At 39.2% G+C, this 19,980-nt stretch overlaps 1 protein-coding gene across 3 annotated transcripts in view; it reads left to right on the top strand.

The window, feature by feature from the left end:
- The window catches only part of kaznb (kazrin, periplakin interacting protein b), a 116,599-nt gene that overhangs the window by 3,347 nt on the left and 93,272 nt on the right, over positions 1–19,980 (top strand). For 2 of the 3 annotated variants that reach the window (XM_069690815.1, XM_069690823.1), the window contains exon 3: positions 18,000–18,157. In XM_069690815.1, the coding sequence (XP_069546916.1) occupies positions 18,000–18,157 (158 nt within the window). Of the gene's footprint in view, positions 1–13,064; positions 13,145–17,999; positions 18,158–19,980 lie in introns of those variants that run through there. The other variant, XM_069690816.1, reaches the window with a different exon arrangement.

Raw genomic sequence — 19,980 nt, 5'->3', positions numbered from 1 at the left:
TGGCTACAGAGAAACTGCAGGAAGGTTTAGCTGACACAGGAGTGGCAATGTATTGTTCCACTGTGCAGCATTGATCCACAAACAAGGTTGATATATAAGTGTCATCAAAGGGAAACGCTCAACACAAAAATCAATAACTGAATTCTGCGAAGCAACATGTCCTTCAGTCTTTTTGAAATATGTTCTGTGGACAGATGAAGTTCAAATTGAGCTTTTGGACCAAAACCACAAGAGGTATGCTTGGAGAAAAAAATGGGGCAGAATTTTATGAAAAGAACACCTCGCCAACTGTTTGGAATTAGGGTGGGAATATTCTGCTTTGTGAATGTGTGGCAGCCAGTAGCACAGATGAGGATTCCACTAAATATCAGCAAATTCTGATTGCAAACATCATGCAGTCAGTCGCGTTTTGAAGCTTCTGGAATGGCCTTCACAGATTGAACATTGAAAATATTAAACATGTTGTGCAGGGATTCTAAAGTTTGGGTCACTACCTAGTTAAGTTGACAAAATGAAAAAAATAACAGTGCACAAACTTTTGAAGAAAAGCGTCACTTTTCAAGCCCATTTTTCATGTCTCTTACATTGGCGGTATTTACTTTTTTTTCTAAACAAAATATGTAATTTGCCCAGGTGGCCAAATTTTTTGTTTCACCAAAGTGATGTCCTCTTTTAAGTAAGTTTGGTTATGCTGTGCTTTAGAGGCCTGAAGAGGCACAACTATAAAATATCTGAATGACTTAAAAAAAATGTCATAAAAATGAGCAGTTTGTAGTTTGTACGTAGAAAAAGGCATACTTTCTTCTTTTCTGGTTTATTCTCTTTTTCATTCAACTCATTGTGTTTGTTTTAGCATTAAAACGCCACAAGAGAGTTTGGTACGATGCGTGTTCACTCTCTGCTTCCTGCAAATTCTGCTTGGTGGGGCCACAAAGAATGGGTTAATTGTCAGTGGACGCACAAGCAAGAGACGCTAATCTAACAGATAACGCAAATCAGAGTTCCAGGCTGGTGTTGTATTTGATGTGTTGTATTTTGATGTATTGAACTGAAGTATTTATGCCAAATGACTTTTTTTATACAGACAAAAGAAAGAATGACATCCTGTGAGAAAATGGAGTTATGATGAGGAACAAGAGCTTTTAGTATACAAGCTCAGCAGCATTTTAAAATTAAATGTGCTCTATCCTTTGCAGCCTTTTAGAGATGAAATCCCTCCTCCTGTGCAGAGCAGCAGAAGTGTGAAGTGCTTTGTCTAATATGTTCCCAGGCAACATATGTAAAGCAAAACTGGAGCAAGACTGTCCTTTTCTCCTAACAACATTTTCCCCACTTGTGCATTTTGGTACAACTGTAAATTTGCCCTAAGTAAATGGCAAGTGAAGCCTCTGTTTCTGAGAACTACATGTATTATTCACTACATTTTGACTCCTCACCCTCCTCATTATCTTTGCTTTTAATTTTACCAACATTTTGTCCTACTTTTTTGCCCTCAAACTGCTTGCTGCAACAAAAAGTTCAGGAGGTTTAACAGCTACACGAAAAAAAAAAAAAAAAGCCTCGTGTGCTATCACTGCGTTTGCACAAATCCCTGCAAGCTCAAGCTTGGCATCTTCTTGCCCAAATGGCCGTTTCCTGACAGTGCAGTGGTTTCAGTCACCTTTCTGCTTCACTGGACCAAAGTGATGTGAGGAGAGGCACAGTGTAGGGTTGTCGGCAGCGTCATCCACAGAGTAGGTCCACAGAGACCTATAACTCTGGATGTCTTCATTCTCCCTCTCGTGTGGAGCTATCCTCATGTCTCTGCTAAGGAAGGTCAAGGTTCTGCTTATGGCCAATGTTCTCATCCCTCTTACACTCCAGTGTTGCCGGCCATTGACCCTAATAGTAATATAATTCAGAGAGAAAGGCTATTTAAGTGCTTCTTTTACTGAATCACTTTTAGTGCAGGTGTGCTGAGACTAATCCCTTAAGAGCAACCAGAATTTTTGCCAGATAAAATGAAAAGTTATTTTTCCCTCTCCTCCGTAAAAGCAGAATCAGATTTATTAAATATACAGTCCAAACAATGTATACGGCCACTGCGGAGTTTTCCTAATGTCCCTCACACTGGTTTATATACTTGTACTTACATTATTGATCTTACTTATTCCCTAGTATCCCCAGCAGCACTGAAAATCACTTCCTCAGGGTCAATACAAGCCTAATTTAGATCTCCCTCCCTTTTCTTATCCCCACATTGGATTTGTGAACTTCAGTAGAGCGGACTTCACATGTTTATCAGACAGTTATATATCCTGACTTACAGCAGCAGCTCAGGCAGGTCAGTGCAGCTGCAAAGCTCCAGATAAGCTACTGTAAATATTTGATTGAAAGTCAATTATTTGTTGGTAGAATATAATTAGATTCATAAAATGTGTTTATTATCTTACATAGGGCTGAATTTCAACCTTGTTGTTGTGTATAATCATTTGCATTTTGTTGCATATGGTCCTTAGTTCCTCAGGGGGAAGGGATCCCATGTATCTTCATTAGCACACTTTCCCTCATGATGATCAATAAACCGATGGGAGTTCACTGACTGTGGTGTTCGCTTAGAGAATCAAAGAGTCAGGTCTTTGACAGGAGAGCAACTTGTTTCACTTGACTGACAGGAGTCTCTGCACTGACTGGAGACACTGTATTTAAGAGATGTTGAGCTTCATTGACTCCTGACCAGTTACTGACAGCATGACAAGAGAGATCCTCAGCCACAGCAATATGTTACAAGATTCTGATATTGCGTTTTCTTTTATTATCTTTTTGACATTTTTCCTTTATTTGAAAATTGACTCTGGATGTTCTTTTATAGAGGCAGAAAGACTACAGCCACACCAGAGGCCCTGTGAGGTTTAGGGAGAACACGGTGCTTCGGGCTGAATGGAAGTTGAATTTTATGACGTCCAACCACATATTTCTGCAACAAATTTTGTACCAATTTAGTTTAGTAAATGTTTAGAGGTTTAGAGGAAAGTGAACTCGAGGAAATTTGTCATCTTGAGAACGTGAATATTGTACAAAATCAATCAAAATATTCATGAAACTTCAGTAAACTTATAAAGTAACTTGTAAAGTAAATGTGATAATCTCTTCTTAAATGTGTGAAACTATAGTGAACCCGGGGGTTCACATTCCTTGTCTGTGTACCACATTATCTCAGTGAATGTGTGTCTGGTTTCATACAGGCAGAAGGTGAAGATGGCCAACTACATTGTTATAGGGCTGAATTTAAGAATTAAATTTAACAGAGTTACTTAAAGATCCCATATTTTTTTTTAAATTTTCTGGTGTTTTATTTGCAGTCTTGTCTTATCCATAAGAAGATTTTTGTGATTTCAAATTGCAAAAAATATCTCTATAGTTTTACATCTCTTTAAAGCTTCCCTCTGGAGCCCTACAAAGAACAGACTTTTCAGTGTCTGTGTCTTTAAGGTACCTTGAAATCAAACACCCCCTCTTCTGATTAGCTGACTCCTTTCAAAGTGATGCTAGCCCCACCCAACCAATGGTTTTCTTCTGTCTTGTAGCTTGCTTGCCACAGAATGACCACTTGATATTTTCTTTATCACATGAACTTGGACAGTGGGCAGTGCTAATGGTGGACATGTGAGATTAATGTGAGTTTGTGACATCACAAACTTATGGAAGTGCAAACAGCACAGCTGGTGAATACAGGCTGTGTTTTTCTCTCCATGGACTCAGTGTTTTGATACTTTCACGGTGTTTACAGAGCAGCTGGACCTGTTTTACAATCAAAACGGAAACGCAAAAAATAAATCATTCCAAATGGGACCTTTAAAGATAAACATTTATTTTTTTGTATGATTTCTGCCATTTACTGCCTCCAAAATTAAGAAGTGGCTTACCGTGTCAGTGTCCTATATTTATGTATGATTTATATATTTTATATTTCTTAAACGGCAGCACAACATAATTTTTGACTTTACTGTGCTAAACAAATCTCGACCTGGTGGTTGCTGCAGCCCCACAAAACGTTGTGTTTTATAGATCTTCTGGACAAAGTGCTTTGCTGTTTCTAAGGCATTTCATACATTGCTGCATTGTTTTAAAGGATTGTGGTAGTCTCTAGCACTTTCAATTGCTCTGCCTCTTGCTCTCTTTTTCTTAATCTCTTCTGTCTCTCTGTATCTCGTTTGCACACACTCACAGGAAAGTGAGGGTATTGCAAAATTTTAAGTGGATGCACATAAGCTGAATACTGTGCGCTCAGCGAACACATCTCTCAGATTTAATAGTCACTCATCTCCACCACTTTAAAGCAGCTAAATTTGTCACTGCTCAATCTGCCATGTGCACCGAGCAGCCAGGAGAGTGTCTAAGGTATGAACAACAGCGGATTTTACCGAGAGGCTAATCCTGCTCATTTTGACGTCCGTATGATTAGTGTGTGTATCACTAGTATTTGTCAACATGTGTTGTGACTGCATGTGCCTACTGTCGATTTGAGTGAATATTTGAGTGTCTAACAGGGTAAAAACACATACATGTTAGCACAATCAGGTGCTGGACAGAAAAACAAAACACAAAGCTGCTCAGATGAAAAATGGTATTAATACATTCGTACACCTGGAGTGCAGCTTCCAGTGTGCCGTTCACATCCCTGCTGTGTTTTCTGCGTCATTGAACCCTCTGCCTGAGTGCTGACTCTGCATACTGTATCTGGCTCACCATGCCCAGTACTTCTGGCCTCTATTTTTTTTTTTTTTTAACACCCTCTCCTCCATTGTTACACTTTTACAAGTGCCGAGCTGCTTCCTAAAACATCAGTGTTTGTCTCACAATCTTTAAACAATCCAACACAGAGCAAACAAAGAAACAAAAAGGAGCGGAATACTGGAACAAGAAAGCAGTCAACACCCACAGCGCAACACTCAAATTGAAAAATTACAGAAAACAATACATTTGAGAATTATTTTTTTTTATTTTTTTTTAAAGTGTATTTGAAATGCTCTCACCTTACTGCAGCTAAAATAGAATACCTGAGCTGAAAAGTGGTTAAACCTTGTTATACAGCTCAGCATGATTTTAATACTATCCTATTCCATCAGACTTCCCCCTCCTTATCAGTCACTGCACTACAGCAATGTGCTGCATAAAATAATCCTGAGGAGAATCTGGTGTGCTCGGTGTCTGTATAAATATGCATCAGTAGTTAGTGCCGCCGCTCCTATGGTGATGAAATATGGCCTATTCTCCCGGGTGTGTCGCCTTAACATACAGGGCACGCAGTTCACAGATGGGAGTGACAGTGTACACTGTGTGTATTTCAGTGTTAAAATGCAAGTTTTTGTTGCAATGTCTCTCTGCCTATCTACCTATGAACAGAACATTTTAATGACCATAGAAGCGATTTCTAGTTCAAATTGAGCCTTTTGTTTCCAATAAAATATCCCCCAATGTTTTTGTGGTTCTTAACGGTCATGTCTATAAATTATAGATGAGAAAAAGTCACACACTTTTCTGAAAAAATGCATAAAGTTCAGTGATGTTTTGATAGTGAAAAAGCTAATAAGCAGAGCTGTGTTTGAATTCATGCTCTGTAAATCACATGAGTGGGAGTTGAGACGATTGACTTTACATGTGCTTTTCCACCAAGTTATGCCACAAAAGGAAGAATATATTTAATGCCAAGAGTTTCTTCAGATGTCTACTGAGTTTGGATGTAAGAAATGATTTGGGTTTAAAGCAGACTGGATCACAAGAATTTTTAAATAAGGAAAGTGTAATTGTGAAACCCACTGAGGAAACGCCGGCATGCTGTTGGAGGGAGTTTACAAGGAGGCTGTGAAATGATGTGTTTGCCAGCTGAAAGAGTGTATTAATGTCACCATGTATTAACTAACCAGCCAACCACCTGACTGTTATCGGGCTCAGGGCCTGCTTTACAGACTCCTGGATAGGTGTTAAGGCGGGTAAAGAGTCAATAGTATGTCACGTCACATTATATTAGCTGCTACTTTTGTTAATGGATTTGTTACTAACACCAAACTTGCAGGAGCCAGCGCCTCACTGAGGTCCCATGTCAGACACTTAATGCTCTCACAAAAGTCTTGGGTGATTTCTACATAAGTGAGCAGTGCGGCAGGGACGTCTCTTTCTCGCTGCACCTCATACCCCAATACGTCTTAGACTGATGCAGAGCAGCTAAAGTAAAAGATTCAGAAAGCACTTGTGTGAATGACAGCACCGTTTGTGCTCATCTGATGAGACACATTACAGCTGTGATTCACCTCCCAATGCACTGTAACGTCCAGCAGGTTAAGTAACACTGCTCCACCGACTTTGCCTTTTTAGCCACTAGATTGCAATCCCGGGACAAAAATAAACCTCAATTTATCAATGCAAATGCACTGGTTAGTGGAAAACCAGCATCTCTTATTAGTAGGATTATAAATTACAGTGAATATGGTATACACAGTACACACTTACTTATTGGACTCTTATTATGACAAACATCTTTATTAATGGTGCAGCCCTTTATATACGGTCAATGGGTGCAACTAAAGATAATGTTTTATAATCACAGAAAAGAGTGAAATGAAATGGCCATTACAGCCATTACAGTCTTCATTTGTCTGACCAGCACACAGTATTCAGTTCACAGTGATATAAAATGAGTAAGCAGCAAATTCTCACATTTGTGAAGCTCAAACCATTAATTTTTTTGGGGTAATTATTGCTTGAACAAATACATTGACAAATAAATTGTTATCAGAATTTAGATGAATTTATTGTCAATGGACTAATTACTTAATTGATTAGTTTCAGCTCTGAAGTGTATTTCTTAATAGCTTCTTTGTGTTCCTCTTCAGTTAGTCTGCCCTGATTTGATTTCATATGCCAACTGGGAACTGTCTGGAAAATCACACGCAGGCAAATCATAAGTTACAACGAACGCAGGCAATGTATAGGAAGGCTTCAAAAATATAGTAAATGAATGTCTGTTTTAACGTACACACAAAGTGTCATACTGAATAACACGGCAAGCATCGACTGACTCAATGTTACTACCTGTCTTAACCTATCAAATGCCTCACTAATTCACAGGATGCTATGCTAACTTATGCATGCTATGCTCATACACCAACGTGAGACACTACTTAATACAAGGCCTTTGTAACAATGTGGGAGTGTGCAGTCTCTTAATGGGGTTGTCAACTGGGCACCTCACGTCACTGGTGTTTCGTGGAGTTAGGCCCACGACACCTCTGGAAGGCTTAACAGCGGCTTCACACCCGACACCCCTGCTTTACGTCTACGCTAGTATGACTTGTGGCTTCATTGGCAACGTTATCTTTGCTCAAGGCCACAAGATCATAAATGTTATACATGACCATCACTATCATTCCTTCTCCGACAAGATCAGAGACATCCCCGCTAGTATGCGGAACATCACATAAGTTTGCTCCATGGATTCAGTTTGTGTTAAGTCAGTTTTACAAGAATCTGTTATGTTATTGTGACTGCCCTTTGGCTTTTTCGAATTGCACCACAGAGAGCTGAGATCAGAGACGTTGAACACACACTACAGATCAGAAGCACTGGCTCCGTCCAGCTTCACAACTGCGTCAGACCAGCCATTATGACAAGTGGTTTCTGTATCACTGCTCTGATGTCATTTGGGTCGGAGCTGTCCTCCACAGACATGTACTTGGAGAGACATGCTCAGCATCATTAAACAGCGCTCAGCTCTCTCCTCTCCGGGCTCACGAGTTGCAGCCATGTGAATATGGAGTGAGCCCAGTTTGAAGTTGTTGATGTGAGAGGGAAGTGAAAAAGCCCAAGAAATGTGTTGGCAACAGTTTTCTCCACACAGGACTGTCTAACTTGGTAATATGTTCAGTTGATGTGCCTTTGAACTCAGGATTTGTTTACCTGCACAGAAACGTGTTAATGAATGATAGTGGTAATACCTGCGGTCTGAACTCAGTGGATCCTCAACTATTAGAAACCTGCTGTGAAACTGAATTTCGAACATCAAAGTGGCTGATAATGATAATGGATTCAAAACTGTCACCCTACATTAGAGCAAATTTAAAGTTCAGCCATCTAATCCCCATCTGTCTTATTTCAAGTTTGTGAGTTGTGTGCTACCTGCCATTGTACAAAGATAGGCTTCAGCTCTGACCCACTTTCATATTTCCTGAACAACGGGTTCACACACTCTCTCACAAACAGTCCTAATTGGCTACAGCCTTGTCACCGGTGCCGCATGTTGCCCCGGTTTTCGAAAGGCACTCCAGCGTGCAGCCTCCGGATTTTGAAATGTCACGTTTGAGCTCACACAGGTCTGCTCTAACAAGCAGTGTTTACCCCGACTGTAAAGAGACGGGATGATCCTGATTTTCCTTCCTCATCTCAGCCGATTCACAGAAGTTTCTTCTCTTCTGTCTGTCAGCTGTATCTTCAAAGTTTCTTCTTAAGGTCGGAGCTATTAGCGATGCACCTTGCTTTCCTGGGTCCATTTTGGGCGGCATATTTATTTATTCCTATGGATAACCAGCCAAATGTCGACATTGCGTCGGGACATTAGCAGCACAGTTACAACTCTGGCAGTAACTTTGTCAGCTATCTGATATATTAATGGTGAATTTCAAATGGAGAACTTTAATTTATATGAAGAAAATGTATCAATTTCTCTGACAATAATCTTAAAAGAACACAAAGCACATTCAGCGATGTGTTTTGTTGAACCTAAGCCTTTGTGTTTCTCTGCAGCTGTTGCAGCTGTGCCTGTCACCGATGCTATTTTTCTCCTCCCACACAGCTCTTTGCGACGTGTTTGTGCCTGTTCTTGTCAAAGTGATTTTGGGAGATATTTGAAGTTTTCTAACTGATGTACAAGTAGATGAGGCAGATTACAGTAAAGTGGGTACACCAATAGTATAAATCAAAACACAGTAACTCCTAGAGTGCACTGAACAACAACGAGGAGTCATTATATAAGAGAAGCTGAGGGAGGATTTCACTTTCATCTGTCCTGGCTTTACTTATTTTTACTCTGTAAGAGAATTGAGGTCTCACCAAAGACTTGTTATGGATGCTAACAATAATTCATCTTTAACCCCGAGATTCAGGAAACTTTCAGTCTATCTGCCGACCCCTGACCTTCTGATCTAGCAGGTGGTTACCTACTCCTTTTGCCATTACACAGACAATTGCACCTGATGTCACTGAGCGCTGTTCCTTTTCTGTAAATTAATTACCCGTGTGTGTGTGTGTGTGTGTTTCTCTCGGCTGCGTGGAGGAATTTATCAGAGTTGTTACATCAGGTGTTGAAGAGACGGCCTTAGGCATATTATCAAAGGGCCATCGAAGACTTTTATGTTCAGTCAATGGTTCAACACTCCCCCTGAGATTAGTTTTTCTAAAGACTTTGACTCAAAGTAACACTCAGGTTGCTCATTGCTGATCTCTTGTGCGTCACACTGGGTGGTACACCAATCAAAGTTATGTAAAATCAGTGAAGGGCACTTCACCCTCTACATAGTGGAGAGGGCTTAAGGACTATATTTTAATCACACATCAGTAACAAGATTTGGAGAGATCAGAGATGACCTTTTTCTGGAGATGATTGCTGTTATTCTTTGGAGATAGTAACACTGATAATGTTAAAAATCTAACCTGGAGTTTTTATACAGATGAAAGGTCCATGTGATTGGCTGTAATCAATAATTGAAATATTTTTTTGCCTCTTTAATGTGCAATGTTTTGGCGTCATTTCTCCAAGGCAGCTTCTTTGCCATGCTCGTGGAGGCAGAAGCAGATGTTTTAAAGGGCCAAACTCATGTATACACACACACACACACACACACACACACACACACACACACACACACACACACACACACACACACACACACACACACACACACACACACACACACACACACACACACACACACACACACACACACACACACACCACTTCCTTTAAAAAGCAACCTTTCAGGCCAAGAGACGGATATTTTCATTACATCATTTGCAGCATACATCAAAGCTACCAGGTGGTGGCAATGTTGCTGTGGGCAAAATAAAATCCCTCCTGCAGTTTTGGCTTCCACACAATCCGTCAGCTTCATGCTGTAATGTAGGAACCTGTTGTCACAGTGCGATTCAGCTCGCTCCATCCCAAAGTGCTAGAAAGGGTTTTTCCTCATCTGCTACCTATAACCTTTCGTAATTTAAAAAAAAATTTTTTTATCCCACATACCGTACATTTATAGATTAGAGATGTGTGCAGACTGCAGAGATGCTGTTTTGAAAGATAGTGTGGGAGATTATTGGGAGCGAAAGCTTTAGCATTGATGTCCCAAGCTGAGAGAAGTGTTTGATCTGCTAGCCAGTAGCTGGTATTTTTCAGATATGCAAATCAAACATTGCATCATAACCTAAATGATTTATGTGAGTCTGAGCTGATCCTCACGGTTTGGCATGATGCCCCTTTCTACATGCTTTTTGTTGGGAGTTGTTTTCCAGTTTGGGTTTGTCCTTTTAGTTCCATTATGAGGGAAATCATTAAGAGGTGTTTTTTTTTTTTTTTTTTTTACAGCTGCAGCTCAGTTTACTTTTCATGACACTCAGCCTGCATTAATAGGCTGCACAGTGTCTTTTGTGGTTCTAGAGAGAGCTTTTTAAAATAAAATCACTGTGATTATGTAGTTTTGGGACTTCACAAGTATTTTTTTAATAATACATAGCAGACAGTTGAGACATAACAGGACACAGAGGTGAGAGAGACATAGAGAGTGACATGCAGCTAAGATCCCCCTCTGGGTTTAAACCAGGAATATTACAGATGTCATGGTTGGTGTCTAAAATGCCGCAAGACTACAAATTATTTACAGAAAGTCTGCATTCAAAATGGGAGGTGTGGAGTTAGAAAAGTGGCGGCATTCATGTGTTTTCATTTCATAGGCCACTGAGAGACATTATGAGATATGTAGAGTTCATGGATTTTGGAACTTGACTGATAATATGGAGTAAAAGTCAGGAAAATCTTTTGACCTCCACGATTTCAATAATTTTTTTTCTTGAATGTGTTTTTCACAAGTCCTCTAACCTTATATACTGTCAGGGCAGGAATGGGGAAAAAAAAAAATCTCGTAATGCTATAACGTGATGTTATTGGATATCTTTTTAGCAACAGTTCATGACAATCGATCCAGAGAACAAAACCGAGTTAAAATAAATGCTTTCTTTGGTCTGGGAGAACAGTGGTGTCGCCATAACATTTTAGAGCTTAGATTTTAGTCTCATCTGTTTTTATTCATTGCTTTCTTGCTCCTGCAGGCAATCTTGAGAAGTGATTACATTACACTCTGCTCTGTGATGGTTTGAATTTGGTACATAAATTGTTTTAATTTACATATTGGTCTGGACTAAAGAAATTATTCCTGTGTTTGTATGCATCAGGTTATTGAATCCTTGATTTGACCAGCAGAGCCCTTTTTGGATACGAGAGGTTATTATAAAACTGTGAGTTCCCAAAGGAAAGCTTTTACACTTCTTTTTAAATTTTTTATCTGGTCTTATATGGTGAAACTGCAGCGTGGGGAATCTGTAGGGAGAGCTAAAAACTTTTCTGCCCTGCAGGCCTCATTGTGAAGATGTTTTCCTCCAGGCTGCCCTCAAGGACTTCACTGTCTTATCTTTAACAGTTTCACTCGTTGAATGAACCGAGTAGCAGCAGCTTCAGCTATACTGTGTGTTTTGTAACAATATGCATATTTTAGCATGCTATAATGCTAAACTAAGACGGTGAACATGGAAAAAAAATTATACCTGCAAGAGACTGTCATAAAGTAATTTCATGGTAAACATTTTACCGTGCAGACGTAAGCATTTTGCCAAAGTGCTGACGGGTTACAGCATTTGTTAGTGTGGTTGTAGACCGTGCTATTACATTATATTACACTTTTTACTTGCTCATTTTATTACTGTATTAAAGAGAACACATTAACTCACTGACTGGATGTTACCTTTCATATACGTATTAGTAACTAAAACAGTTAAAATCTTACTTTACATATTTTAAACATGTATAATTGATGATTCTTATAAGCAGTAAAGTAGTATGTTCAATTTATCTCTCTGGAACTGATTGAATTGAGATAACTGTCTGGATGCAGATATGTTTATATCTGACACAGTTTTGTACCTAAACAAGCCAAAACATGACTGTTGCATTGTGGGAACTGTGGAAATGAGGATGAAATGTGGACTTGAGGGACTTTCTTGCGTGGACAGAGAAGAGACGCCTGGCAGTCTGTTTTACTTCCAGTCTGTCTGATTGTTCCGGGCAGATTTTCTAATTTCTCAGAGCTTTAGTTCTGTGGGAACATGACAGCAAAAAAAAAAAAAAAAAAAAAAAAAAAAAAAGCAGTTTGTCCTGGGAAATCTCCTACTCCAAATCCACTGTCACAATTATGCACTCAATGTACACATATTCCCCTGCTGAATGAAATAATCCTTTATGACGACAAGTCAAAAATGCTCTCCAGGATGTAGATGCACGTTTCCCTGTTAACAGTCACCCAAGCCTCAAAAACAGAAAGGACAGGTTGTACTTTGTAAAAACATACAACAACAAACCAGGGTTGTGTAGATAAGTTCTCTGGACTGATGAAACAAAAACAAAAAATTGAAAATGAGGAAATAAGGAGCCCAAAGTGTCCCATGCGTGTGTTATTGCCTGGGTATGTATGGCTACCAATTAAACTGGCACACTGACATCTGTTGGTGATTGTACATTTTACGGAAGCAACAGAATGAATGCAGAGGTACAGATGAGCATCAAACCTCACGTGACAACTTCCAGCTCGACAACAAGCCTGAACATAAGAGAGACGCAACAAAAGAGCATTTCAGGGTGAAGAGGTGGAATATCTTTAACTGGACGAGCGAATCACCTGATTTCAATCCGATTGAGCTGCGATCCACGTGACGAGGACCAGAGTTAAAATAGAGATCCCGCAACAAACAAGCGCCGCAACGAAGGTCTTGGAAGATTATTACTGGGAAAGATACAAAGTGACTGTTTATGTCTGTGGGTCGAAGGATTTTCTGCAAAATACTAGATGAGGTAATTAAAGCCGGGCTCTGATTACACAAGTTCAACCTAATTTTGACATCATTTATTCATCGCTGACAGATTTTCAGTGTCCGGTCCCAAACGAGCGTCGGGAACAACAAACGAGTCTTGTAGTGTAACATACTTGAAGAACAGCGACGCGGCATCTGGGACACCACTAGACACCCCTACAGCATGTCAGAATTGTTTTGTTTTTACCTACCTAGTTTGGCATATTCTACAACATGTTCACTTACGTTGACCAATAGCAGGACAAAGTGCACATTTTTGACAACTTCTTGACCCCCACCCCCGGTAATATAGAGTCAGGTATGTGAACTATGATCGGTCGGCTCATACTTGTAGTGTTGCCAGTCTCCCAACAATGACGCGTTAAAGATTTCTGTCACTTTGATTGCTTCGTGAAAGGCTTTTCAACTATTCAAACCTAAAGTTTAGGCTCTATGTGATTTTTTTTTTTTTAAAGAAAAAAGGATGTCGCTCCTTCACAGTTCTATATTGATGTAAACCTACTCAATTGAAAGCTGAGTCTTGGAACATAAAAGTATTATTGATTAATTTTATTTCAGACTGAAGAAAGAAAAACATATTGAATCGTCCAAATACTTATGGTCTGGGCCGTACAAATGGTGTTCTTATTGATCTGCACAGCCATCTGATTTGTTATATGTTTCAGAGACACTGTGTCCAGACATTTTGAGACGCTTTCAGAGTATTCTTTGGGGAAAAAGTGTCCAATTTCAGTCAGCGGGTGGATTGGAGCCTCCTGCAGATAGTGCTTGCAGCACAATGAGGCAAACAAGAAAATTACAGCCCCGTGTTGATGCTGTCAGACTCAGAGAGGGGTCTAGTTATTTGTATTCTATGCAAAGTCAACTTTTTTTTAAGCTATAATGGATCTGTCCAAATCCTTGCGCTTGAACACATTTGCAGTTAACTTTACAGTGGCATGTTTTGCAAAGCTTCCTTATAAACATTTGTTCACTCTCATCCTGAGTGTGGGAGATGCTGTTATAGTCCTGGTTTAAGTTCAGTGTCCCTCCGCAAGACTGTGTTGTGTATTTATCTGGCACTGGTGTAATTGAAATGTAGCCGAGCTCTTCCAGTTGGGATTGCTTCAGATTCTTACAGACTCACCCATCCTTGTGACGTTTTTGGAGCTTCCTCAAATTGGCTTGGCAGAGTCTTTTTGGCTACTGTAACTGCTCGTCTCCCATGGAAAGCAGAAGCAAAAGAGTCATTTTCATATTCTCCTCATCACACCTCCTGCTGTGATAGACCACTGAGCCCATTTGAATGCATATTTGACTGTATTTCAGACATCTGCATTATAAAACTCCCCAGCTCATATTTTTGGTGATTTCACATAGTAACAAATAAACTATACAGAAACTGGAATGGGTTTTTTTCCCCCTAGAGCTGGGACAGCATTTTATGAGTGAGCTGGTTTTTTTTTTTTTTTTCTTTTCTTCTCATGCATATTATATACTCCTTTCACAAAGACTGTACTGGCTGACAAACCACAAACATACCTCATTAGAGTTCATTGTTGATGTTGTTTTGCTCTTGTGGGTGGCTTCAAAGACTGTAATGAGCTGTCCACATCTCCCAGCAGCCACCTGTATGTAGGAGTGGGCTTCACAAAAAAATTACAATATCCCTCTGATTTAAATGATTGTACATTTTACTTTTCATACAAAATACAAAACCCAATCTTGTACGTGCACATTTTCAAAAAAATGCTCCAGAATTAGGCTTTTAGACATAAAATCCTGGACGTGTTGAAGACATTTTATACATACACTGAGCATTTTCTATTTATGGTAACAAACTGTTTACACATCATGTAGAAACAAACAAAGTGCTGATGTTGGATTTCACCAAATCCCTCATTCATGCAGACCATTATATTGTTTTGAAATATAACTTTAAAACAGAATATTTTTGGTGCTTTTCAGTGGCAGACAGCATGTTTAAATGAAAAAGGCACAAAACCAAAATTGGTATCCAACTACTTTACATTTAACTTTACTGTATTATAGTTTCTTCCATGCTGTATTTGTGTGTAGCTCATAAGTCTATACTTTTACAACCTTGAAATATTCTTTGAGAATATTTTGGATGATATTCAGTAAGGATTTATAAATGTATTCTTTTTGTGTTTCCCTGCCAGCTTTTCTTTTGCTTGTTTTTAAATACTTTTTGATTCATAGCAGCAGATTCCCCTTCTGACATAATCTTTGCATTAATACAATGATAGAGTTCTCAAATTAGGAGCTGCACCAGGCCTGGCTGAATACTTACACTAGCTATTGATTGTGATCAGCAATGTGAAAACATGGTTTGACTGTTTCCTCACTTGCACATTCTTGGCAGGGAACTGCTGTGCGCTCATATCTATTCTGCTGCCTTGTCTGGTTTGCTCCAATAAGAATATTAAATGTGGAAATGTTGGAGAGTTGCAGATGTACACGTCAGAGCTGAACCGCCGTCAAACATTGATCAGGGATGTCAGCGGCCTGGAGAAGAGAGCGTGTCAGCAGCTTGTAATTTCACGAGTGAGAGGCAATCAGTTATTACAAATGGTTCAACAAATTCAAAATGCAGCAGTATGTGATGTTTCTGTCATATATCTGATAGTTTTTATGCCTGGTCAAAAGCTGCGGCATTTTGCTCATGATATGTCACGTTGACACATTCAGGGTAGCGAAAGCAACACTGCTTTTGTAGAAAGGCACCTGTCGCCTTCATCATGTATCACAGTGTGACAATGTGTGGGGTAAAAATTTAAAGTGGAGCAGAGATGAGAGGAGGGCGTGTCCGCTCTCCCGGCTTGACAGCATGTCATTTTCAGCAGCAGCGTGCCATTACCCGACGTGTTTGGCAGTCTTTGGGGCAGAGAGGTACACCTTGTAAACGTTGAATGTGAAATTAGAATCCAGTCGTCAACGTGTGTCGTAAACATTTTATTTTCCCCTCCATGCATCCAACCGTCCTGCTCTGATTTGATGTACGTCTCGTTGCCTGCAGGGCTGCTGTGTGCTCGTAAACATGCCTCTCTATGTCGTACCTCTGCAGTTCAAGAAAAGGCTGGAAGGTGTGGCCATAAATCTTTGATCATTCTGTTGAAAAGTCGACCTTTACTGTCATCACTGAGTCACACGTTGCCTCAGTCGCTCTGTCACTTTTGCCCAAATTGACCTCTTAGCCCGTTCAGTGGTGTGTACGAGAAAGTGAAGTTTGACTTCTACGTCGTGACTAATGCTGAGAAAATATTAGCAAAATTTCAGATTAGTTAATTACACTATAGGTTGTTCACTGACAGAAAAAAAATACAGTTAGGGGCTGTAAGTAGCGATTATTTTCATTATTATTTAATCTGTTGATTATTGTCTAGTTGAGAAAATATCATTAAAAAAAATCTAATGATTTCTTGCAGGTGAAGTTGTTTAAATCACTTGTTTTGTCAAATCAACAGTCAAAAAGTCAAAGGAATGTATTTACTATCATAAATGAGTCAGAAACCAACAACTGATTTTTAACTTAAAGGTTCAGTGAATTTAAGATGATCTATTGGCAGAAATGTAATATCATATTGACAATTATGTTGGTGTGTAATCCCTTGACACTAAGAATGATTGTGTTTTGTAACTTGACCACTTTAGATGCCACTAAATCCAAAACACGGCTCCTTTAAAAACATATTAATTCATCTTTATCATCTTTTTTCTTAATTTAAAAGAAAGGTTATGATGATCTGCGAATCATTTCAACTCTACAACAATAATTTTGGTTAAAATAACTGTTTAGATCATTTGCAAAGAAAATGACAAATGCTGTATTTAGTTCATTGAATGTGAGGATTTGCTGGGTTTTTTCTGTTTTCCATCACTGTAATTCTAATCACTTTGGATTTTGTTGTACAGATAAGGTAATCTTTTGGTTCTTTTCTGTGTGACTATGCCTCCGCTAAGCGTAGCAAAGAAACTTGAAAAAAGTAAACATACTCTTTCAAGGGTAGAAGACTAATCTTAACCCACTCTGCATACACTTTTCAGCATTAACTTGTAACTCTTAATTGAAACATAAAGCCTTCATGTTTTTATGGTATGTGTTTTTTACCCCATGTTGTACAGATTTTTCCTAAACTATAGGCTGATGTTCTTGGCATCTCTGGGAACTTTTAGATTTCAACCAGAGTAAAGTTCTGGCTTTGCTCAATGTTTGTTTGCACAGCATGAGTTTGTAGAAATAATTAACAGTATAATCTGTTAGTTACAGTTGGAGTAGTGAAGCTCATACAGTAAATGTTTTCTGTCTGGTGTGTTGCTCTGACAACATAACTGTTATATTACTTAAATGTCTTCGTAAATGAGTATATTTCACTGAAATTTGTTGGTGTTTACAAGATATTTTCACATTAACACCCACAGGCACTGGCCAGAGAGCTTTATAGAGACCTCTGAGCAGCCTCTCGCTAAGAAGTTTCTGAACCGCACATTGTGTCAATATAGTTTCTAAGTGGGAAAACAAATTTGCATTATTACTGGGACTGTCTCCATTACAGAACGGATTATGTAATGGATGGACTGTGAGTTTCAGTGTCTTGGTAATGGATTTAGCCTAATGATGCCCCCTTGCCTGAAAGAAGGATTAGTGTTTAGTTGTGTGAAGTGTTTTAGATCACACACGTCTGATCCAGAAAATCCCACTGGTGAGAGAGGCAAAATAAAGCATGTCAAGACTGTCTGGAGCTCCTTGATCTACATGTTGATCTAAATTAATTGCCATGTTTTAATGTGGTTTGACCTTTCACCATCTCAACTCACTTTTATCTCTTTCACAGCCGTCCAGTCTCTGAACAGCCTGAACGACCAGATTGTTCAGTTCATGGTGACCCGACCTTGTAGCCTGGCTGATGAGGATGAGACCTTCATGCCAGGAGAGAGGGATACCTTGAGGAAGTCTATGACTCTAATGAGACACCTGCTCATGGATGCCCAGGTACAGCTTCCTTACTCTCAACAGGGTCAAAGGTCATTCAGTAAATGCTTGTCCCTCTTATTAACATCCTCTTAAGAAAGACTACAAATAATGTTCAGCCCATGAGGAAGGATAATGCACCTGGGATAGTTACAGATAGATAATTGTAAGTTCCTTATGCAAGACGGGAACAATTCACCGAATACTACTAAAGAAACTTTCCTTTTTCACCAAGCACAGCTGTCTCACACCTTCAGCCCTCATTTCCCCCTTCTCAGTGTGGTTAGGTGAGGGTCCGAGCTCTGATTGGTTTAAGTTTGTTCTGAATTACATTTTGGTTACTCAGTCAGCCTTTGGTCAACAGACTGGTGAACTTATGAATTGTTCATCTTTTTATTATTATGTCATGCTTACATAAATGTCTAGTTTCACGACAAAGCATGTGATAGACCTGTCAGTCCTCCAGAGAATACAGTCAGTGTCATGCTTTGCCTTGCCTTGGTGTGAAAGGTAAACGCATGTATGACCAGGGAAGGATGAGGTCATGTGACTAAATTCATGTGATAAAGGTCATGTGACTTAAGTTTTTGAGGTTTTTGTGGATAACCCCTTTTCATGTAATTTTGTTTTCCAAACTTAACCATGTGGTTTTTCACACCTACGAGAGGCAAAGCATGGCACCGAAACAGTATGCGTCAATGGACTGATGAGTGTATTACACGCTTTGGCCCGGTACTGGATTAAACACAACCAGTATAAGCCAGAACCGCAGTGCAGCATAGACAACAAAATCCATAAATCACTGGAAAAAGTTACGATTTAATACTTGAAAAATCAACACATTAAAATGAAGCAACCATTTCCATTTTTGATTCTGTACTTCAAAATAATTTCAGGGTTTTGTTTATCCATTTCAATAAAAAATTATTTTCCGAAATACTTACAGTACTATTTGTACAGTATGAAAGAAATACGGACTTGTGTTAAACTGCCTTAAACGAGACCTGATTGAACAAATGTATGAGTAACTTCACCTGTTCAAACTGTTCACCTCAACCTTAGAAACACAAACAATTATGTAACCAATCAACAGTAATTGCTTTCCTAAATGCACCTGATTCCAGAAATCAGCCATTTAGCTGCCATTGATAACTAATTTTAGATCTGCAGGTAAACAACTAACAGATAAGGATGAGATAGATGCCATCATCTGAACCAGTCCCTGTAATTTACTAATTGGCCTGCCTTCCAGCTGGCTGCTGGGCTGTCAAATGAAAGTTTCTCTTTACAACTAAATTGCTTTCATTTTAAGGCCAACTCATTAGAAGTCTTTTTTGTTATCCTATATCAGTGCCACCCACACTTTTAGACTCAAAATTTTGAATTTCTCACATTTTAAGCTAACATACAACCAAATAAATAAACAGGACGTTCCCTCAGAAAGCACAGACCTCCGCCAAGCCAATGCTGCTATTCTATGATATGCATATCTGCAACTGCAACCATGCCAGTGCTGTAATTAGGTTTGAGCATGTAGACACGTAGAGACAACTGGTATCTGTGAATGTGAATTGTGACATGGAATCATCGTATTCCTACGGTGGCCGATGTTTTGTCACTATTGATCTTTCCTGCCATCAACTTGATTTTCGGATGTATGGCATTTAATGGGCCAAATGTCGTATCTTGCGATATTAATGGAAGTTAAAAATAATTTGTGGATCTGTGATACAGATTCAATGGGTTGTTCCATGGACCATGCTACACCCTGCCACCGAGTTTCATAAAAATCCTGTTTAATAACAAACAAACAAACAGCATCAAAAACACAACCTCCTTATTTC

This window comes from Brachyistius frenatus, unplaced genomic scaffold (assembly GCF_029030835.1).
Source record: "Brachyistius frenatus isolate BFR_SWC_R1_liver_20210118 unplaced genomic scaffold, ASM2903083v1 Contig_10, whole genome shotgun sequence".
Lineage (NCBI taxonomy): Eukaryota > Metazoa > Chordata > Actinopteri > Embiotocidae > Brachyistius > Brachyistius frenatus.
Note: the sequence above shows the minus strand (reverse complement) of the source record. Positions and strands in the feature narration are given on the sequence as shown.